General features: G+C 48.5%; 1 protein-coding gene across 8 annotated transcripts in view; it reads right to left on the bottom strand.

The window, feature by feature from the left end:
• Nucleotides 1-23,349, bottom strand: part of Actn1 (actinin alpha 1) — a 93,058-nt gene that overhangs the window by 33,980 nt on the left and 35,729 nt on the right. For 6 of the 8 annotated variants that reach the window (XM_003472376.5, XM_003472374.4, XM_003472375.4 and 3 more), the window contains exons 2-3: nt 9,730-9,844; nt 3,089-3,208 (exon numbers count right to left, since the gene is read on the bottom strand). In XM_003472376.5, the coding sequence (XP_003472424.1) occupies nt 3,089-3,208; nt 9,730-9,844 (235 nt within the window). Of the gene's footprint in view, nt 1-3,088; nt 3,209-6,599; nt 6,608-9,354; nt 9,469-9,725; nt 9,845-19,072; nt 19,094-23,349 lie in introns of those variants that run through there. The other 2 variants (XM_063241077.1, XM_063241076.1) reach the window with 2 other exon arrangements.

Genomic DNA, 23,349 nt, shown 5'->3' with positions numbered 1-23,349 from the left:
GACACCTGGCTGTTCAAATCTCCAAGGCTCCCCTCCCTCAGAGAGGAGGAAGCTCACAGTGCAGTCCTCTCCCTGGATATCCACATGACCAGTTCCTTTCAGCTCCCAGGTCATCTTATGGACACCTTCCCTTCACTACTTACTTAACTCCCTGCAAAAAAAAAAAAGTCCTCCTTGGGTATCCTCCCCTGGTTATATCCCAACCATACCTCCGGGCCACGTCTTGATCCTGTGAAGTGCAGACATTCTAGAAGAAACTACCACAGAAGACATCTCAGGGATCATTCTGACCCCTTCCTGACACACACAAGTGCTCTGCCTCCAGTCTCCACCTGGAGCCCTGAGAGACAAGGACCACAAGACCTTCCTGGAGAAGTTTTCTTTCCCATTTTCCAGAATGGGTCTGCCCGGAAGTCTCCCTTCCAAGACCTGGTTCTACCCTTTCGTGTTGACCAGAAAGTCCAGTCCACTTCAGTCCTTGTACCACAGGACAATCCTTCAAATGCTGGGTGTGTGTGTGTGTGGGGGGTGTCCCCACAGGGTCTGGTCCCCAGCACAGCACTCCGAAGTCCTGGATGCTCTGATATCAGGACAGCTGGCAGCAACACCTGCCCCCTTCCAGCAGAGCTCAGTCCAGGTGACCCGATCCACTGCCTCTGCTTCCTGCTCTATCACAGCAGACTTCATTTCATTCAGAATGAGCCCACCGGGAGGCTCATCGAGTTTCCAGCCCGCTCCACATAGCTGGCTTGAATCGGGGTAGGTTATTTCAGACCAGAGGCCCCAGCTACGTACACCAACTGCCTAGGGCACTGAGAATACCCTACTTTAGGCCTATGTTAAAGGACCGGAGCATGAAGTAGGCCAGGCAAAGGCAGAGTTCACGCCAGGGTGTGACTTAGCTCCTCAACAAGCGCACAAACCACCTGCCACCTCCTTTCGGAGACAAATGAGCTGTGCAGTTTGGGTCCTGCGTCCCATGGGGAGGCAGGAAGAGTGACAGGAAAGTTAGACCTCGCCTGGAGTTCCAACGCCTTTGTCACGTACTGGCAGTCTGATTCAGAGTCTGGACTCAACTGACTAGTTTTCCTCTAAGGCAACTTTTCTGAGCCTCAGTTTCCTTATTTGTGAAATATGGCTGTTCACAGTCAACCTACAGGCCTGGCATGAGGTCAAAGGATAACCTCAGAAAGCATCCCACCCCACCGGGCACAGCCAGTACTGGTAACTGCTGTTCTTTCTCCCTTCCGTCCTCTTTGGAAGCATCTTTCAAAAAAAAAAATTTTTTTTTTCTAGTTTGTCGCCTATTTTTCCATTCTAAAAATCTGGCTTTCTGGCATCTTCCGAAGTACACGAAGATGCTGTGGCTGAAACTGTATTCCCAAACAGATCTTGTGGTGCCCGCTCCACCGAGCCGGGCCAGCTCTCTTTCACCACTCTCCACCCAGCCCTGCTGCTCGGTCCAGCTCCACTCACAAACTTTGCACTTCTCTGCCCCGGTGGGCATGTGAACTGGCACCAGACCACAGTGGGGCATCTTCCTCGGCTTCCCCTGCTTGAAAATGTCTGCCAAGTCATTGCTTCTCCTTGACACAACAAATAGTTCTTTTCTAATTGGGCTGGGGATTTAGCTCAGTGGCATAAGCACCTGCCTTGCAAGCAGGCAGTCGTGAGTTTGATCCCTAGTACCGATTAAAAAAAAGTTAAAAAAAAAAAAAAGAGTTCTTTTCTAATTATTACAAAGCAGACAACATTCTCCCAATCACAAAGCAGAGTACCCTGCTGTATGCAAGTGCTTACAGTGATGCAAGTGATAACTGAGATCTGCTGTGTCCAAATCACTGCTAGGAGTTGGGGTCATAGGACATAGAAGACAAGGCTTCTGCCCATCAGAAAGCCCTTCAAGGCAGGCATGGGAAACCTTTGCTATATACTCTCCATGGCAACTACTTAACTCAGCCATTGCAGCCAGAAGAGGCCAAGGATGACACACAAACAGGCAGGCAAGGCTGAGTTCCAGTATTTCCAAAGACCTATGTGCGGTGGATTCAACTCCACACACCATGGTTTGCTTAACTTTCTCTATCTGATGCATTCACATAACATCCCTCAATTTTGGAAAAGAAAAAAAGTGAGGTCCTAAGAGAAGAGATCTGATCCCATGGATTCAATGGTAGCAAGATCCTGCCCATAGAAGCACAGACTGCCTGCTGGGGAGATTTCCCTGGTGTCATGCAAACCTGGGCCATTAAGTAAGCAACGCACCATGAGCAACTACAGTAGTCTTCCTGGCTGTAACGTTGGGGTAATAATCAGAGCTACTTTTGGGGTGGCTGTGAAGTCTAAGTGAGATTGCTGGCTGAAGGCTTCACACAGTACTTTCCACATAGTGCATGCCTGGTAGCCATGGTCGATCTTGAATCACAGCCGTGTTGTATCCATCTTCAGATCTCTGGTGTCACACAGCAGGTGCCTGATAAATGCTTGCTGAGCCCACAGGCCATATTACTAAGAGGGCCTCATTACAGTATTCCTTTGCCCTCACCCAGCTCCCCCAGCCTTCAGAGCCATCTCAGAGCACACCAGAAATCGTGCCACTGCCTTTAATTAAGAACATGCTAATAATCATTCAAACAGCATCTTTAAAAAAGTTTTTCAAAGTGATGAGAAGAAATTCAAGAAGCTATACTGTAGGAGAGTGCTATTTAAAGCATGGCTTTGGGATCAGCAGTCTCCTGAAGGCCTATGGAGCCTCAGGGCTCAGCAGCCTCTCCCCCAATCCCCAGTAGTCTACAACCCCAGCCACAGATTCTCCCTTGCAGGCAGCAATATGCAGCCAGGCCTATGGGTGAGGGGGCAGTGGTCCAAACTGAAGGTGTGCATGGTGCAAAGGGTCTGACGGAGTATGGGAAAGGGAAGGGAGGTCAGTTCTTGGTACACAGAGCGCCGTCCATTCAGGCTGACAGGACTTGTTTTCAAATGTTCCTGCTGATGCCTGAGCCCAGCATTCAAAGCAGAAAGGGCCAAAGAAATTAGCGGATGCAGACCATCATGTTCCCTGGGATAGCTAAGGGTGGGCCCCACTCACCTTCAGCGCCGATGGACACCAGTTTGACCCCCTTGCTGGCTATGAAATCCAAGGCCTTATTCACGTTAGAGATCTTGTGCACCCGCATCTTGCCTCTCTCTGGCTTGGCCAACCGTTCACCTGATCGAGGAAGAATACACAGATGAGACAGAACTGTCGAAAGCCAGGGCTGCTTTCATAACACACTCATCCATGGTGCCCATGGACAGGTACATGCGTGCAGGCACACACACCCTCTGGGTGCTGCAGAAGACCACCTCAGAAGGAAACAGGAGTGCCCACCCTGCCTCTCCTCTCTCCCTGCATGTATTCATTTGCAGACTGAAACCTGCATGTACTTAATTCATAAGTATTTCCTTATTAAGACCCTACTATATGCCAGGGATCGGACTAGGGGTTATAAGTGAAATATTTTCTTGTCCTTATGGAATTATAATCTAGTAGGAGAGACAGACTTTAACTAAAGAAACATATAATGAACAAATACCAAGAAGAATCCAGTGCTCTTTCAAAACAGGAGTATGGGAGAGAATTTGAGAATGATCAGGAAAGACTCAAAGTCAGCTAAACACTGTAAGGAATAGTAATCAAGGCAGAAGAGCACTGTGTGCAAAGGCCCTGAACCCTAGACTATACTGCAAGTGTAGGTGTCTTAATGTATCCTGGAAAAGTCCCCTGATGTAGAAAACGCTGCCCACATGAATACCTCCACATTTCAGACTACTGCTCCCATCCTGTTACACAGCCTCCCGTGAGTGTTCACAGCTCCACTCTGAGTCAGCTTCCATTCCACCACACATGCACACACACACACACACACACACACACACACACACACACACACATATATATACATACACACTGAGCTTCAAGAACAGAAGCTGCAGGAGCGTGAGGTAGAGCACTACTTCTCTAGATATCCCATGAACACTTCAACCCTATTATGTTTTATATGTAGATAGTCCCCCAAAGCCTCATGCACTCATGGGGCTGGGATCCTAGAGTTTGTGATCAATTCATGGTCCAATGCAGGGATTATGGGTACTGGGTACTATATCCACCCTGTGGCAGGCAGCCTGCATACAATATAAGGGAGACAGAGTCTTCTCTCTCACTCCTCCCTTTTTGTTCTTGTTGCTTTTGTTTTATCTTCCACCACCCAGAAGTGTTCCTTCTCTGCCATGTGCCATCCTGCCTTGGAGCCAGCTGATTATGGACTGAAACCTCCACAAACTGTGAGCTAAATAAACCTTTCCTTCCTTAATTTTGGGCACCAGGTATTTTGTCTTAGCATGAAGGAAAAGTAACTAAGACAGAATATGGTACCACACAAGTGGGGTTGTTGATGTAACTATATCTGATCATGTGGTTCAAGGGGCTTTGGGAATGGCCTGTGGGAAGAGTTTGGAAAAGTTTGGAGATGTCATCTGAAAGTGCAGAGCTGAAATGCCTTAGGCTGTTCTGTATGGGAGATTCTGGTAGACTCAGAAGACCAGAAAGTTGAAAGAAATCCTGCCAGGTAAAGTCCAGGCTCAGATTTCTGCTAGGAATTAGAACTACATTGGCTGTTGGCACTCTAGATGATGTGTGTTATGACTTTGACAAAAACTTTGTCTGCATGTTGCTTATGTCCAGAGACTAAGATTAAAGGCAGCAGTCTAATTAATCTGGCAGAATCAATTTCAAGGCAGTCAAATGTTGAGGCAGTGGCATGGCTATTGTTGAGGACAGTTAGCCAGATTTATGTTGAGAATCAAGAGCAGAGTCTAGCGGATGATTTAAAACATGAGGTTAGCCAGAAAAGAAGCTCCAATAAAGCTGTGGTCTGCAAAGATAGAGCTGAGGAGATCTTGATTGCTGAGAAGGAATAGGAGAACACAAAAGATGGCCTGAGAACATCACAAGAAGCAACAAGTCTCCACCCTTTGCTGCCTCAAAACTGCAAAAATCAGAGTTTGCTTTGAGGAGAAAGCCACAGAATGGCAGGTGCCACACAAGGTTCCAGAATAGCAGTGGCCATGCCATGTGCCAGAATGGCAGTGGCCTAGAAAATCTGTTCCTTGGAAATGGATTCAGAGTGCTCAGTAATCCAGGCACTTGACCTCTACAGCCAAGAAGGAAGCCAGGCTCCAGCTGGCAGCAGACCCTGGCATCATCCACACAGTGCTGGTTTTAGGCAGATGCAGAATACAACAGTTGTGGGGTTAAGAAGGATTCCACTACAATTTTAGAAGGCCTGGGATGTCAGGCAGCATGCCCCTGAGAGGGCAGTGTGTGACGCTGTGAGAGTGAAGCCAAAGGTGCAGAGGAGACCCCAGAAGTTTGGAGAAGCCAGGAACATGGATCATCTGAGGAAACCTGCAAGGAGAGGGCAGACTGGACCCAAGAGAGAAGCCATGAGAGCTACAACCACTGGAACTGCCACAGGCACAGAGTCACAAAACCCCTTTAGAGCTTACAACTTGCCACAGATTGCTTCGGATGTTCCACATGGAACTACAAGACTTAACGTTTGCCCTCCTGGATTTTGAATGTAGTTTGGTCCCATTCCTTTATAGTCTCGTTTGTAACTTTTGGGATGGAAATGTCTATATTGTACCATTGAATGTTGGAAATGTTTAACTTTTCATTTGAATAAGAACTCACAACTATGAGTTTGTCTTAGATCTCAGAGGAGAGTTGAGATTTGGACTTTTCATCAATGCTAAAACTGTTACGACTCTGACAACCCTTAGAGATGGACTAAAATGTCTCTTGCATGAAGGGATGTACATGAGTCTTTGTGGAGACAGAGGCTGGATATTATGTTTTATATCTAGATGTTACCCAAAGCCTCATGGAGTCATAGGGATGGGCTTCTAGAGTTTGTGATTTTTTCATGGTTTATTCAGAGATTTTGGGTGCATACGGCCTGCATGGGGAGTAGCCTGCATACAGTACAATGGAGGGAAAGAGGTTTGCTCTCTCACTCCTCACTTTTTGCTCTTGTTGCCACTATAAACTGTTGCCCCTCTGCTATGTGCCACCCTGCCTTGCTGGTTATGGACTGAAACCTCTGCAAACTGGGAGCTAAACAAATTTTTCCTTCTTTAACTTGGGACATCAGTATTTTGTCTCAGCAATGAGAAAAAAAAGTAAGGCAAATCCAAACAGAGTGTCTAGGCACCTCCTAAAAGGATTCACAAAAAGCAACATGTGTGGTCATGCCCAGAAAAAGAATGTGAAGCTTGCAGAGTCCATGAGGGTGAAGGAAAAGCAGGCCTGTGTATGCCATGACCTCCAGCCAGACAGCAGCAGTCTGGCTAAGAAGGCTCCAAGCTGGCAGTGTGACACTGGACCATGTCTGCCTCTCAACAGGTACCCCCTTAGCTTGTGGAAGGCAGCAGACTCCCTACACAAATGTAACTGGGCCTCTTTTCCTGCAGAACACAGCTGCTTTCTTATTAATCTCATTCAGGGGTCTCCTCAGGCCCAGCAAGGCACCCACTATCTCCTACCAGGGAAGAGGCACAGGGCTCCCTATTCCCCACAGGAGGGATGGAGGCAGCGCTGATATGACAGCTCTAGGCTCTGCCAAGCCAGTCAATTACCAGCTTTGCACACAAGCTGAACTAGACTTCCCTGAGGCCAGAGGAGTGACCAGGGCTAAATTCGGGAGGATGGGGAAGTCTTCCAAGGTCAGGCAACAGTTCTCCAATTTGTCAGCACAGAATCAGTGGGAGAACTTGCTATGCTTAGAGGTCACCTCCATGGTTTAAGAGGGTCCAGTCAGGGCCTGGGAGTCTGCATTTTGACAGGAAGTCCCACTAATTCCAGTGTGGGCAGTCCAGGGACACTTTGAGAAGCTTGTAGGCAGCATTCTCCTTCCTTCTCCTCCCCCAGACCACCTGCAAAACCTCAGGAGGAAAAAAATGACATCTTGCTGACCAGACCATCTTCAGCCCTAGAGGAGAGATACACATGCCTCACAGAAGGGCCTCAGGGCTCCCTGTGGGCACAACCCAGACCTCTCTGGTGGGATGCACAGGGGGCTGATAAGTCTGCTGAGGGCACCCAGTCAGCCTAGTAATTTTGGGGTATTATGCGTCTGCCACTTAAGTTCAAGGCATCTGGGACACAGAGACACTGCATTGTGCCCCCATTGTGTTCAGTGTGGAGTAGGGAAGAAAATGAGTGAGCCCCAAAAGATTATACCATATGATGAGAGATATAGCTCAGGAATCGATAGGATTTTTATACACGGCAAGGGGCAGGGGGTGCAAATCAGATGCTGGCAGGAGTTCCTGGGGGCACCCCTAAGCTGAGTCATAAAACATGACAAGTGATGCAGGTTGACTGGTCTTCAGTTAAAGAACACTGAGGAAGAGGCAGGAAAGGACCTTCTGAAAAGCAGAACAAAATGGTACAATAGTTGGTTCCTTAAAATTTAACAGTAAGTTATCATATGACCCAACAATTCTCCTTCCAGGTATATAACCCCTAATGGGACTCAAGAGAAAAATGTATTCATCCACTCTTGCCCACAGCAAATTATTCACAACACAGAAAAGATAGAAACAATCTAAACCAGCAGCAGACGAATGGATAAACCAAACACATTGACACACCCAATGGAGCATGATTTGTCGTTAGGCAAGACGCATCCTACTCCATGAGTGAACCTTAAAGACATTACACTCTGTGAAACCTGCCAGTCATAAAGGGGAAATAGCACAGGACTCCCCTTCTGCAAGGTACTCAGAGTCATCAAACTCAAGGACAGAAGAGAAAATACAGTGGTAGTTGTGGGGGGTTCAGGGGTACCAAGGAGAGAATGGGGCATCTACACTCAGTGGGGGCAGAATTTCAGTTTGAGATGATAAAAAATTGTGAAGGTGGATGGTGGTAATGGCTGCACAACAATGTGAATTACTGATGCACTGAACAGTATGCACGCATGAAAACGTAGTTTTGTGCTATGGATATTCACACCCGCACCCCCCTACACACACCCACGCAAGTTTTACCTGAAAAGGAAGTACATATAGGAAACTATTTTCAAAAAAGAGAACTACTGTCATGAGATGGGGCACACGTCACCTGGGGAGATCAAGATTCCTGGTGCGAGAGAGCCTGAGGTCTGCTACCTTTTTGGGAATACAAGTGCCAGCTCACCAAGGATCCTGTGAGACACACAGGAATGTGACTCGGGCTCAGAGCCCTGGGGAGGCACAGAAGGCTTGCAGCAGGGAGCAGCATGACCATATTTGGGCTGGAGGGTGATCCCTGGGCTGCAGAGTAGGGGCAGAAGGTGGGGAGGGGAGGGGCGGGCCACGGCCTCCAGGGACAGTCTGTGTGGGAGTTGCCAGGGCCCACACCAATGCGGCAGAGGCAGAGATTAGGATCATGAGGACCCAATGTGAATGCAGAGTGGGGTGAAAGGCAGACACAGAGTGATCTGCAGTTCCCAGACTGGGTGAGGAAGGCGAGCTGAAGACTGCGGGAGGAAGTGGTCTGCTAGGGCCAGGAATGATGAGTACAGTCCTAGCCATACAAGGGGACACTGCGGGACATGTGACAGAGATGTCCCAGCCTACGGTTTGGATGGGACTTGTCCTGCAAGTGCAGTGATGTTAAGAGATGGTGGGACCTCTGAGAGGCGGGGCCTGGTGAGGTCATGGCAGGGGGTGTCTCAGAGGGAATCTGATGTTTGTGTGACCCTGGTTAGAACTGTTACAAAAGAGTAAGCCTGTCCTGCCGCCTCTCTGGTTTCCTGTCTGAACCACGTGACTTCTCCTATCGTGGTGCTATCTGTCATGTGATATAGCCAAGGATACCTGCCAGAGGCCAAATTGATGGGGTCACCTGACCCCAGACTTTCACCTCTCCAAACTGTAAGCTAAATAAAGAACTTTTTTTTTTTTGTACTGGGGATGGAACTCCAGATCTCATAGTTGCCAAACAGGCACTTATGATGCTGAGCTAAATCCCCAGCCTTGCTTTTTTTTTTTTTTTTTTTTTTTTTGAGGTAAAGTCTTAGTAATTGAGGATGGCCTCCAACTCAGGTGTGCAATCACACCCGGCTAAATTTCTCTTCTTTATAAACCATTCAATCTTGGGTATTTTGCTATAGCAACAGAAAGTGGATAAATATACCCAGCTAGACTCAGTATTTAAAAACGGCCCCTAAACAGAGAAGAGGTCTGGGCTAAGGCCCAGGACTCTGTGGCATCAGTGTAGTTGACACTGTCCAGCATATAAACCAAAGCTAGACTTTTGGGGGCCACCAGCCTTTAAGGAATGGTGGAAGAGAGGCCCCAATGAAACAGCTGAGATGTGTGTTCAAATGGAGCTGTCCCTCCAGACACCTGGACAGCCTGGAGTCTGTGGAGTGGCCTGCGGTCATGGGGATCACAGCAGCTAGGCACAGTAGAGCCCTTTGGGGGATTGGTCCTCCAGGGTTATCTTTGCCCCAGAATCCCAGTATTTTCTTGTAACCGATGATGTTGCACAGAAAGGCAAAGTGACTTGTCTAGGACACCCACAGAGCTGGAGGCAGGACCACGAGCTCATCTCCCAGTCCCACATCTTCCCATCTTGGTTTTCAGGAGACCCTAACTCGGCCTCATCCACAAACTTGTCCTGGGCCGCAACCACCTCACCTGAGATGACCTCCAGCAGCAGCATGAGCTTCAGGCCGTCCCGGAAGTCCTCCTCGATGTTCTCGATCTGTGTCCCCGCCTTCCGGAGGTGGGAGTTGCACCACGCGGTGAAGGTCTGAGGAAGCGAAGAAGAGCAAGTCAGTCTCCTCCACCAGTCCACGGTCCACGGCCCTCAACAGGGCCTCAGTGGCTTCCCAGGACCCGCCTGCCTCGTGCTGTCTTTCCAGTTGTCCTGTACGGTACTATCTGTGCTGGTGATGTCACCCGCCATTTACGCAGCAGGGCCCCCAGAGTTTCTCAGCACAGCCGTCCCATGCAGTCTCCTTCACCTCATCGGCCAGGCTGTGAGCCCAGAACTGATGCCCTACAGAGTCCAGGGCCTGGGTGGCACCAGCATAGTGGGCAAAGCAGCACCTCCTCTAAGGTGACCCCTTCTAAAAACATCATCCCCATTCACATCCGGAAGTGCCGTAAGTCCTTCACAGTTATCCACAGGTCATGTATTAAGCCCCATTGACACCTTTGGGTAAGCTACCGAAACCCCTTCCCTCTTAGTAACTAAGGGAAAGAATTAGTACTTTTTAATTGGGACCAGAATTCAGAGATGGGGTGTCTGCGTTTTGGGTGGGGGTGAGGGGCACCTTGAGCTGCAAAAGCAGAAGAATAATTCCAGAAAGGGAACATAAGGAGGTTCACTGTGAAGACCGTTAGCTCTGTAGCTCCTTCTCCACGAAGCAGATTAGGATGGAGTAGGACATCAACCACGCTGTCTTTTACCAACAGCACTGCCCAGGGGCTCAATCAGGAAACAAGGTGGCTCAACACATGAGAGACAAAAATGTAGGCCCTGATGCACATGGCCATCGGAAACTTAAGGCAGTGTCTCTCTCCAGCTGGCAGTGCACAGCAGCCAGAGCAAGAGCTGTCTTGTCTCAGCCAAACTCTTCTCAGGCAACGGCACTCTTCTGCACCAAACAGAGCTACCATGGGAGCCGAAGTCCCAGGGCCCATTCACACTCTTTCCAGCTGCTCTGCCAGTCCTGGGGTAAGAAGTGTGGGTATACACACGCCTGTAATCTCAGGACACTGGGAGGCGGAGTCTGAATGATCACAATTTAGAGCCTAACCTGGTGATTTAGTGATTTAGGGAAATCTTGTTTCCAAAAAATTTTAAAAGGACTGGGACATAGCTCAGTGTAAAAGCCCAGAGTTCAATCCCCAATACTGAGAAGGAAGAGAGGGAAGCGGGGTGGACAGAGATGTAAAGGCAAAGAACAGTGGGCTGATTGTCTAGATTTGCAAATATAAGTTAAAGAGCCTGTAAGCAGGAAGCTGGAGGACAGAGCACCACTCCCCCACAGGAGAGGAGGGGCAGAGGGCGAGGATTATGACAGCCCCAGCTCTGGGCCTCAGCTTTGACACTATCTCAGCAGTTACCCAGTGATCCAGGACCCTCTCTCCTGCAAACATACCTGCATTCTGCTATGACACTATATAGGGTGTGTGCCACCTCCAAGAGTTGGGAAGACCGGCACACAAAATGGGGGTATACAAGGGACATGACTGATCCCTCAGCCTGGACTGTCCTTGAATCTGAGTGATTAACTCCATTCATCTTCTAAGGTGAAGTTGTCACCTCCTCGAGGAGCCTTGCAAAGGTCAGGTACACAGCCCACTGCACCCTACCATGGCCCTCTGCAGGACCACTATATGTCAGTCCCTCACCCCTAGACTGGGGAGTGGCTCCCATCTTCTGGAGACAGGGATTCAGTGATCACTTTCATACCCAAGTTCCAGGGCGGTCAGGCTGGGACAGTGGACAGACATTCTAGTGAGTATAAAAGTTACACAGCTGTGAGAAACTGGTACACAGCTAGAGAGGCCAGCAGATCATCAGCACCTTGTGGGTGACGCTGCATGGGCAGGGCAGGGAGTAGTGGGATAAATGGTGCTATTAGGGACCCTCTAGACACAGACAGTAGCTCAGCAAAAAGGGGCTTCAGCAGGGAAGTGGGTCTGCGTTCCCTTCCTCTAGCACTAACTCTGCAAACCTAGTGGGGAAAGAGGGCTCTTGGCTTGTGTTTTCATTTTTTTGATAACTTTTTTTTGTTGGTGTAAAAAAATAGTAAGGAATTTTTAGTCGGCCATGGCAGTGCACACCTGTAATCTCAGCTGCTCAGAAACTTGAGGCAGAAGGATCACAAGTTCAAGGCCAGCCTGAGCAACACAGCAAAAACCTGCCTCAAAATTTCTGGGGTTCTAACTGCCAGCACAGATAGTGAGAGAATTTTTAAATCCCTTTTTGTTTTGTTTTGATTTGTTTTTAAGAAAGGGTCTCACTGTGAAGTTCAGGCTGGCCTTGAACTAGCCCAGGCTGGTTTCCAATTTGTAGAATCCTGCCACCTCAGTTACAGACATGTGCCACCACACCTGGCCTAGATCTTTAAACACAATTTTAACACAATTTACTTTGGCTTTGCACAGTGTCTTCCATCAGTCATCTGTCTGCATGTCAATTTTTTCCAGTGTCACTGAAGTAGGAAAAATGTAACTCACAACCTGTTAGAAGTCAGGTGTATCAAATTTGCTGTCTCCTGAAATCAAAGAATGATTTTAAATGACAAAGGAAATTAAGAGTAGGAAAGGTTGAGACAGATCCTGAGAGACAAGAGGGATCCCCGAAGTGGGCTGGCAATGCGGCCTTTTGTCAAGGGTAATTTATATAGCAAAATTTATAATGTGCATACACTGTGGGTCAAGCTATAATTGACGTATAGGTTATAAGTATAGCTGCTTAGCTAATACCGATGCAACAGGGAAGTGGGGCATGTAGCCAAGGGTAAAAGGCTGACATCATTAACCTTTATCTATGACTTTTAAAACAGGAACGTGTTGGAAAGGCACGGGTCCAGGTGTTCTGGTCACCCACCCAGGTGTCTGACGCACATCTGGACTTAATGGGCTGTGTACTACCAATTACTGTACAGTATAAATTCAAGTTTACATTCATCCCTCAGGGAGTATGTAAGCCTGGCCTTTGTGACTTTAATCTCAGGGCCTTGCCTTCTTTGGATGTGCCTCTAGCCACAGTTTTGATTACGTTTTGCACTGATTTTCTCGAGGGCCTATCCTGTCTGACTGCTTATTAATTTCTACCTAACTTAGCTGCCTACAGTACCACCACACTGGGTGGCAGGGTGGAGGACAAGGGGGGCTTTTACCACTGCTCACTCTCTTTTACTTCCTAGCACCTCAGTCAAAGGATTCCTACTGCCCCAGAGAAGGGAACTGGTCAGCCCAGTAACTCAAAGGCACAGTGTCAGGTCCAGAGTGAGCAGGATCCTGGTGCAAACTGCTCTGAGCCCCATGGCAGGAACTGTGAAACTCCTGTTTACTAACCAGGTCTTGAAGAGGGGGATGGGAGTGAGAGAAAGGAGGAAGAAGTAGTTTTTGTATAAAAAAAACAAAAAGCACTGCTTTTGAAAGAGGAAAGGGGCTGTTGAAAGCACCCAGCCCCATTTCCTGGGGCTGCCGCAAGAGACAAAAACACACCTGTGTTTGTTCAGGGCTCTGGAGAAAGCCCTGGTGCTTAGCCTGGGAACTAAGCTTTCCCAAGGCCCCCCAGTCTTGGGGTCCGGGTTCCTGAGCACTTCCCAGATACTGACGTTTCCCCCACCAAGCAGAAGAACTACGAAGTTTTGACATAAGGAAGAAATAGTGGACGGTGTCACCAGACCTGCGCTCACTTCTCAGGTCACTATTTACTGGCTGTGTGACCTTGGGTCAACTTCCCCAAACCACTTCCTTTGACAGTAAGATGGGATCCACAGAAAAACAGAATCATCACAGCACTTCATACATGTTGGGATGGTCACCTAAAAATTATTTGCACAGTACCTGCCAATCAGTCGAGCTCAGTAAATGGTAAGAGAGGACAAAGATGAGGCCCCAGACATGCCTGTGGCTGGGCTGGGAGGGCTCCCGTGTCCCAGGAGGCTCTAAGGCAGTGGTGGCAAAACTATGGCACGAGTGTCACAGCAGCTGTTACCACCAGAAGCTGTAGGAGGTTCCCCCACTGCTCAAAGCAGTATCAGGAGGGGAGAGGGCTGGCAGCCTCCATCTGGGACACAGGAAGACACCCCTCCTTAACAGTGCCCCGAGTCCAGCAAAAAGAAAAATGCCATATTGCCATAAGTGACGGAACCCACGACCTCATAGTGGCACTCCTGGGTGCCTAGCGTGGTGGCAGTGCTACCCATAAGGTGAATGATTCAACCTCCCTCCAACGAAGGCCACAAAATGCCTCAACCCCATCCAGGCCCTGCCTTACCTGCCCGCCCCTCATCCTGAGTTTCCTTCAGCCACCTCCCAGGGCCATGTGTGGGCTCAGGGCTGACAAGGAGACAGAGGGGTCGACTGTCCTTCCCAGGATTCCTGGGCTCAGGAATACTGCAAGACGCTGGCAACAGCACTGGGGACAAAGGCCCATGTGGTCTCCGTACTTTACCCAGCCCCTGCTCAGCCATACCATGCATGGCCTAGGAGGCCTTCGTGGGCCCAGAATGCTTCAGGAGGGGAGGGGTCTTTTCGCTGAAATTGAGCTTCCACTGAGACCTAAAGACTCGAAAACGGTGGAGGAGCAGGGAGTATACCTATCTGCACTTCCGCTCAAAGTCACAGAGTGGGCCCCAGCCCACGTGGTTGGCCATGGAGGCAGAAAGATACCTTTGTCTCCCTTCTCCACAGGCCCTGTCTTGCCTTTGGATTCCTCTAACATCTTTCCATTGCACTATTGGAAACCATCACGTCAAGATGTTTCCTTTAACTTGTGTTGAGAAAACATCTATGGCTTTGGAGAAGACGCCCTCCCTGCTCTCAGCTTGGAAACACTAGAATGTGCCACACAGGTCTCTTGTGAGACTCCATTTCCATATCTGTAAAATGGGAGACCATAGCATCTACCAGGCATGTCTGAGATGGAGCTTAAATAAGACAATACTAGCACAATCATGCTATGAAATTTATACTAATGACAGTACTAATAACAGTAATATTATGCCTGGAATAGAGTAAGCATAGGGGAAATGGTCCTCACCACCACCACTACAGTCTAGATTTTAGAGCCTCAAAGGATATGTCAATAATCCCACTCAGCTAGGATCTGGAGCACACAGGATCACACACACACACACACACACACATCAGGAGCTGGATCTTTAAGGTTCATGTTGATCACAGCCTTGACCTTCGCAGGAGAGAGTAACACAGACCCAAAGCACAGGAAGGTGATGGTTTGCACAGGATCACATCACAGAACAAGCAGCCTTGGGACTGCAAGTACTGTCAAGACCACACAAATCTCAGATGTACACACCTGGGCAGTGATTGGTTCGGCTGTGTCTCAAGGCACCCAGCTGTAGAGTAGACCTAATAATGGTATCTACCCACGGACCAGCTGGAGGACCAGTGATGGTCCACTTAGAACCACGGTTTAAGAGGGGGCTGGACTACAGTGACTGCTCAGTATTTACATATCAACACACTTCGTTGCCTAAGCCAGTTAAATGGACCTCAGTACTTTTGAAAATTTGGGTCAGGAAATCCCTTGTGGGGAGAGGGGCTGTCTTATGTATGACAGGATGTTTAGCAGCATCCCTGACCCCTACCCACCAGATGCCAGGAACACCCCACACTCCCAGCTATGACATCTAAAAATCACCCCCCTCTGAGAACCTGGCATATGGGATTTGGCTCAGGGGTGTAAATACCTGCCTGGCAAGTGCGAGGTTGTGAATTCAATCCCTAGTACCACCAAAAAAAGACAATCCACCTCATTTCAAAGTGTTTGAGGCTGGGGATTTAGCCCAGCAGCATAAGCACCTGTCTTGCAGGTATGCGGTCATGAGTTCAACAATCCCCCATACTGATTCTTTGCTGATACATATATGTATGTATATATATATATATATATATATATATATATATATATATATGTATATGCGCTGAGAACCTGGCCATAGATCATAACAATCAAAACAGGCACTAGGTTTATTGAGCACTTACTATGGGCTAGATCCTCTTCTGAAGTGCTTTACCTTAATCCTCACAATGACACCATGAAGAAAATACTACTGATCATACCACTTTACAAATGAGGGAACAGCCAGGGATTTAGCTCAGTGGCATAAACACCTACCTGGCAAGCACAAGATCATGAGTTCGATCCCCGATACCAAAAAAAAAAAAAAAAAAGTGAGGAAACCATGGCACAAAGAAGTTTTAAAAATGAGCAAAAAGGGACCAACGGAAACACAAGCAGGATTAAACCATCCTCAACTCTACAAATTCTTGTAAATTTTTTCTTGCAACAGTGGCTCTGTCAAAGTCAGCCTGTACCCACAGGACAACATGGCTAGAGAGAAATAAATGTACAAGTGTGTATGTGAGCATAGGAAGGTGGCAGAAGCAGCCCCTCCTTACCACTACCACTACCCATGAAAGTGGACCCTTCCCGCCATACCTCTAATTAAGAGAAGCCAGCATCTGGACTTCAATGTGAAATCCTTCATGTGTAAATGCTGCTACATTTACATCAAACACACCACAAATCCCTCCCCCACGAAAGGTGCCAGCAAACAAAACTCTTGAGTTGTGACCCAGTGAATCTCCAATTCCACAGTGGGAAAACATCAATCTTTCCAACTCTTCTAACAAAAGAAGTAACATGTACAATAATGCATGAGAGCTCAAAAAAGCATCAAAGACATAGTTAATACTCTTAAATGACCATTGGTGACATTAGCCATCTGGGAATGTGTTAGCAAGAGTGGAGAGGACCTTCCTGGGAAGAGCAGGAGTGGAGTAGAGAAGACTTCCTGTGAGTGGAGAGGACTTCCTGTGAGTAGAGAAGACTTCCTGTGAGTACAGAGCACTTCCTGTGAATAGAGAGGACTTCCTGTGAGTGGAGAGGACTTCCTGTGAGTGGAGAGGACTTCCTGTGAGTACAGAGGACTTCTTGTGAGTGGAGAGGACTTCCTGTGAGTGGAGAGGACTTCCTGTGAGGAGTAGTATGGACTCTTTTTCTGCTCTTCCTCAGCAACCAATACATTACACAAGTGACTATAATTAGATGTGCCACATATACATTGCCTAGCCTTGTAAATTAAAACAGCGTGTATTTGCTTATTAATGAATAATGAGTACTTGTAAATTTGAAAGTATGTGTCATATATTTGCAAAATAAGTTTCTGCTAGTTCCCACTGTAATGACAGATCTTAATATGTCTCTGCACGAAGGCTGATTTAAAGGAAAGCAACTTCCCAAAGTGAACCAAAATGGCCATAAGCCCTTCCCCTAGTTATGGGATTCTATCCTGGGTAAATAACCCTAAATAAAGAACATCAACATGAAAACATTCTCGCCAGCCATATTTAACAGGAAAAATTAGAAATGGCTCCAAATTATATTAATAAGGTATTAGTTAATTATGATTCATTCACTTAAAAGAACAATACATGGCCAAAATGATGCATTCTGAACATATTATGGAAAAATGTTTATATATAATTTACCCCCAAAAAAATCAGGACACAAAGCTGTCTACACTACAGGTTTAAAACTATGAGCAATCACACAAACACGATGAAACAATTTGACACCAAACACACCCAAAAGCAGAGAGCACTTGTGCTCCAGTAACTGAGCTGCCAGGATCAAGTGCCGGTTCTCCTTGTCCAGTTGCCTACAACAGTCGCCTGTCCCGACTTCCTTCCTGTCCCTTCCCACTGCTGGGTGCTCCCCTTTCGATGTTCACTGTCTTCATGAGCAATCCAGGCCATCAGCTCCCGCCTGACCTCACCAGAGGGGCCCCCCTGACAAAGGCGCAGTGTAAACAAGATAATCCACCTGCAGCAAATGACACCGCTGGGCTGATGGGGCAGCTGAGATCTTACAGGCTGACCACGCCTCTCCTGGACACATCCTTCCCTCCCCTGGAAGCAAGGACTCCTCCTGGTTCACTCCAGGGGAGCTATTGTTCAAGGGACATGGTTCAGGAAATCTGGGCACTGCCCTGCCTCGGACAAGCACAGTGACCTTAGATAAGTTAACCCCTTCCAGCTCTGTAACCCCAAACTGGACTTTGCAGCTGGAGCCCTGAAACTTTTCCCATCATAAAGTGCCTAAAAGACATAATCAAGCAACCAGGAGAATCTCTGGTGCCTGTGTAGGGTTTACTGATGGATAGGGGGAGTACACCCTGTCAAAGGACTTTCATTAATTCCACAAGACAGCTTCATTTCAATGGATGCAAAACATGATCAGAGTCAGTATCAAGACTGCCAGCTCCTGACCCTCCCAGGCCAGCAGACACTTGTTACTAGTTCACTGGGCAGTCCCGAAAAGCTTGATGCTACAGTGATCCCAAAGGACACACAAGGACCTGGGAAGTCAGTGGCTGCCTCCAGGGAGGGTGGTCAAGAATCTCCAGAGAGAGGAGAGAAACATTTGCTTTACACAGAATACTTTTATGTCATGCTGTCATTACTTGTTTAAAACAAAAATAACTACAGTGTACAAACGTAAAGAAAGTCTGGCCCGAAGTGTGTGTAGTTAACAGTTATATAAGAACTCTGGGACAGGACAGAAGGGGTGTCAGTGCTCATGTATTATGGGGGCAGAGATAGCTCCAAAATGAACAAGAAAAGATGAATATATATGTATGTATCTCCCAGATACATACATATATATTTAAAAGAATGAGTGAGGGCTAGAGATACAGCTCAATGGCGCAGTGCCTGCCTGGCAGGGCAAAGTCCTGAGTTTGAGTTCTGGTACGAAATTAAAAAAGCATGAGTGAAAGAATCAAATAACAGATATGATTATAGAAGGCTCAGAGAACTGTGAAATGCTTTATCAGTGTAAACTATTGTAAAGAAACTCATAATCAGGAACATAACTAAGAATATGATAAATATTTGTTCAGGAACACAACACCGCCAGCAGCCAAGCCAGCAACAGTTAACTATGGGGAGAGACAGCAGCAGGGTGCTGGTCTTAGGCAGAGCCTTCTGGCTAGTTTCAGTCTCTGGGAAGCAGCACAGGGCTTCTTACACAAGCTTCCTTTCCCTCCAGGGGTCGGTCTTTCCCTGGAGAGCAACCAGTGCTGGGGCCCAGGTTCTGTCAAATCAGCTCAACTCACCAGCCCCTACCCACCTCCACCCTCTGAGCTCCACCTGCTGCCCAAGGAGACCACGCTAGTGGCTGCAACTGAAAGCCACAGCCCTGGTGTGGTGTGTGACCATCAGGCCACAGTCCCCTGGGAGGACTGAGCCAGCCACTCACAGTCAGCGCTTTCACTGGCAGACATCAGGAAGGCGACCTCGAATCAGCCAGGGAGCGTACGCTCCCCCTCGGGCTGCCCTGCAGTGCCTGGGAGCCCCACACATGGGCAGCCAGTCTGGCCAGGGCGTGGGTCCTGAGTGATTTGTCTAAGCAAAGACCTGCCCAGAAGTGATCACAGATGCCTGGTGCTCTGGTAACACAAATAAGAGTATCTGATGAACTTAGCAAGGGCCAAGTGCCAGCCTTTCAAAGCAAGCAGTCAGCTGGCTCACTGCACACATGAAAAGAGTTCTTCAGAACATCTCCACCCAGATCTGTTTATTTCCCACCCACCTGGGAGCAGCTGTGAAGAAGCTGACAACCACCTGGCAGTCTCCTCTGTTCTCCAAATGTGAGTGCCAGGGTCTTGGAAACTCAAGAGTACAGGCAGCCACGGGCACCCAAAGCAGCAGGGCTTGGAATCCAACAGACCTGGGCTTCGGCCTCATACTACATGGCTCATTAACAATGCCTTCCTGGACAGAATTTGAACCTCAGCCTCAGTGTTCCCATCTCTAAAATGGAGTGACAACCTACAATGGCACCAAATGGGAGAGATCAAATTAGGCCCCTCTAGAGACTTAAAGACTTAGTCCAGTGCTTCATCCATAGCAGACACTTTAAAATGTTAACCCAGCTGTTGGCTCTTGCCTACCTAAGCCTCAAGCACCTCATCTGACAAATGGGAATAAACAGTATCACTACTCTGCAGGGTCCTTGTTGCGATCAGGGCAGTAAATGCAAAACAGCCATCAAGACACCCTTGTCATTGCAGGAGCCCAACAAACTGCTGTTGCTTCCCATCCCCTTTCTATTTAATCAAAGTTAATCATTCCCAGGGTTCCATATACTGGCAAGAAAGATCATGTTATTTTTTCCCCACTGAAGAGGAAACTCAGAGCAGCCTCTGGCCTGAGGAGGACAGTGGGAACAGGCTGGGGAGGAGACACAGCACTTCCTGGTTCACGCCCATGTGCAGACCATTTCAGGATCCACAGTGCCAGATGCCCAACGGCCGGCCACAAGAACCAAGGAACAAGGGGCCCAGGGGCTCAATCTGGGGAGCTGTTTGGTCCAAAAAGCCCACCTTGCTTGGAGAAGGTTCCCAGGCCACCATGCAGCCCAGGCCTGACCTCCCTGCCCAGGAGCTCTGAGGGCCCTTGGGAGAATTCAGAGCTGTTATGGTTTATAGCTAGACATCCCCTCCCCAAGACTCAAGCACTCATAGACTGGGTCATGGATGTACGATATCCATCACTGAATTAGTTCACTAGTGTGTTTATAGGTATAACATGGGAGGTAAAGCCTGGTTGCAGGGAGGGCAGTGGGTGTGGCCTGCAAGGGTCTACGGAGAACATCCCTCTCCTCCCTTGATCCCTGTCTGCTGCCATGCCATAAGCTGTCTCGCCCCTGCCAAGCCACCCTGCCTTGGAGCCAGCTGACCATGGAATGAAACCTCTATTAACTGTGAGCCAAAATAAACTTTTCATTGTTTGTGTCAGGTATTTTGTTCCAGGATTGAGAAAGTAACTAAGTCAAGAGCCATTCTGAAAGTCAGATGGACATACGATTCCAGTGAAGAAACTAAGTCTGCCTGCTTAGTCTCCTACCAAAGAGTCAACTGCCTTCTCACCCTGGTCTGCTGTTACCCACAGCGTCTCCTCCTGGAGACCTCCGCATCTGTCCAGCACTGTTAGCTCTGTCACGATGGCCTGTATAACCCCAGATGTGTTGCTTGGCCTCACTGGGCCTTGGTTCCCACATCAGTAAAACAAGCTAAAACTGAGCCTTTATTTAATAAGCAAGACACAGTCAAAGGCAGGTCCTGGACCTCACCCTTCCAGAGAGGGACAAATGGGCTACTGCACAACAGCACCCACTCAGGAGGTCAGTGTGGGAACAGCCTGCTCCCCTCTCCTCTCCCCACCCAGGAGTCTGACTCCCGCCCTCGCAGATGTGACAGCACACAGACCTCAGCTCCCACCAGTGGCCTGCACATTCCTTTCCCAAAGAAGGAAAAGCCACCTAGAAGTGAGGTCATTTAGTTTTTCTGGCACAGACACTAAGAGCTACAGGACACCCAATTCTATGAGAAATTTCCCCAGATGATGAGGATTCCACCCAGGCTGGTAACCATTCTACATGGAGAACTTGCAAGCTGGCAGCCCTAACATGACTCCTCTGTATTCTGAAGTAGGCCACTGAAGCCTCAGTGGTCTCATCTGTGAAATAGGAATGATCATATCCAGCTCTCCTGGGATTGTAGAAAAAACTAAAAAGCATCATGCTTGACTTATAGTGAGAGCTAAAATTAAATTAAACATAGTTAGCTTTTATTCTCCTCCAGGGTTATTTTTGCTGAATGTGCTTTGCTGACCTCGGGGTCAAACCACTTTCAACAAACACACAAAAAATAAATAAAAATAAAACTGAGATACTACTTGGAATAAAGCAGTTTCCTCAATTTCCTCATCTGTAAAATGGGACAATACCTTTCTGGGTTATGAAGGGCTTTCAGAGCTAATCTATGTGAAAAGCCTAGCATGTCTTAAGTAGCTGACAGAGTCTAGACCTCATGATTAATGTATGTGAAAGGGAAAAAGGGTGCTCAGGGAACTACTCCAGGGCTCAGAGAATTGCCTCAGAGAGATAGCTCCTGGCACCATGGAGGAACCACAGAGACACCTAGGTGCTCAGTGAGTTCCTGCAGGTGAGCAGCAGGCTCCACAGTTCCGGCTCCCTGACCCAATCAGAGAAACAGGGCCAGCAACTTTAGTTTGTAATCTGAGGTACTGGGGAGGTGGGAACAAGAAGACCACAAGTTCAAGGGCAACCTGGGCATCTTAGTAAGACCTCATCTCAAAAAAAGGGGGCAGCCCAATGTTACAGCACCCCTGGCTCCAACCCCCAGTACCCCAATAAAGCATAGAGGACTAACACTATAGCTCAGTGATAGAGAACGTGCCCACTGCATGCAAGATCCTGGGTTCAATTCCTACTATGGGGAAGAAGGAAGGAAGGATGGATTGTCAAACCCCTGCATTTAAGGAGGAACAGGGATCCTGAGAGCCACAGAAAATTCCACCCATCCCCTGGCCAACATGGCCTACTGCCATCACTGCCTTCCCTCCCCATCCATAAGACCCCTCAGTGGCTGGAGGAACCAAGCCCAGGATAACAGGCCTGCTGGGGAAGTACCCAGCCCACACCTCGGCGTGGCCAGCCTAGGGCAATGGACAGGCTGAGGAAGAGGAACGTTGTCTGCCGAAACATCTACCTATGTTGCTGGGGGTAGAGCTGGCAGCCCCTCCGCCGGGAAGGCCGGGCCACACAGAAATCAGGGATTCACAGCTGCTCATCCACACAGGAGGTCCCGTGCAGCTGGAACAACCCAGGGAAGGCTCCTAGTGTTGCAGCCTCCCCAAACCTTGTTAGAAAGTTCAGTATTTGACCTCAGTGTAAGGATGGGACTGTTGAAGCCAAGGCAGATCCGGGGAGCCCCGGGAGAGGGAGAAGGAGGACTAAGACCCTGCAGCTGCTCAAAGATCCTGGTATTATAACCACTCACTGTGTCACAGTCACTCACCACTTGATGGGGTGTAGGACACCTCAGGTAATCTGTTCAACAGAAGGAAACTGAGGGTCACAGGTGACAGCCAACCTTCCACAGTTGCTCAGCTACCAAGAGGCAGAACTGAGATTTGAATTGGGGTCTGTAGGACATCAAAGCCTTGGCCCTTTCACTCTCGATGGGCAGATGCTCTTCCAGGTCAGCTGGGTAATAACAAAGACTCAGCCCTGGCCATCCAGCTCTGCCCACCAACCTGCACCCATCCCCACACCAGTCTAAAGCAACAGAGACCAGCTAAAGGCAGCCCAGGGCACTGAGCTATAAATCAGCTCCAACATCCACATCCAGCCAGGAGAGAAGGCTGAGTTCCCTTTCCCTCTCTGGGGATGCAGGATGGGCCATGCTTCTCTGGGAGGCAGAAAGAGTTTGGGTTGTCTCTCTTGGCTTCTGAACACAAAGCTCATTGAGAAAGACAATGAATAATTGAAGGGGCAGCCAAGCTGGTGGTGTGGATGGCAGGGTGTGCACAGGCAGCTTGTTTGGGCTTGGATTGGCCCCTGTCAGCAGCTCCCCCACAGCAGGCCACTGCAGGTCTCCCTGCCTCGCCCAGGAGGAGCCAGGGCACATTCATCCATATCTGGTGTATTCTGACCGAGCAACGGCCCTG

Source organism: Cavia porcellus, unplaced genomic scaffold (assembly GCF_034190915.1).
Source record: "Cavia porcellus strain 051 isolate PalLab524CR breed Dunkin Hartley unplaced genomic scaffold, mCavPor4.1 scaffold_31, whole genome shotgun sequence".
Taxonomy (NCBI): Eukaryota; Metazoa; Chordata; class Mammalia; order Rodentia; family Caviidae; genus Cavia; species Cavia porcellus.
Note: the sequence above shows the minus strand (reverse complement) of the source record. Positions and strands in the feature narration are given on the sequence as shown.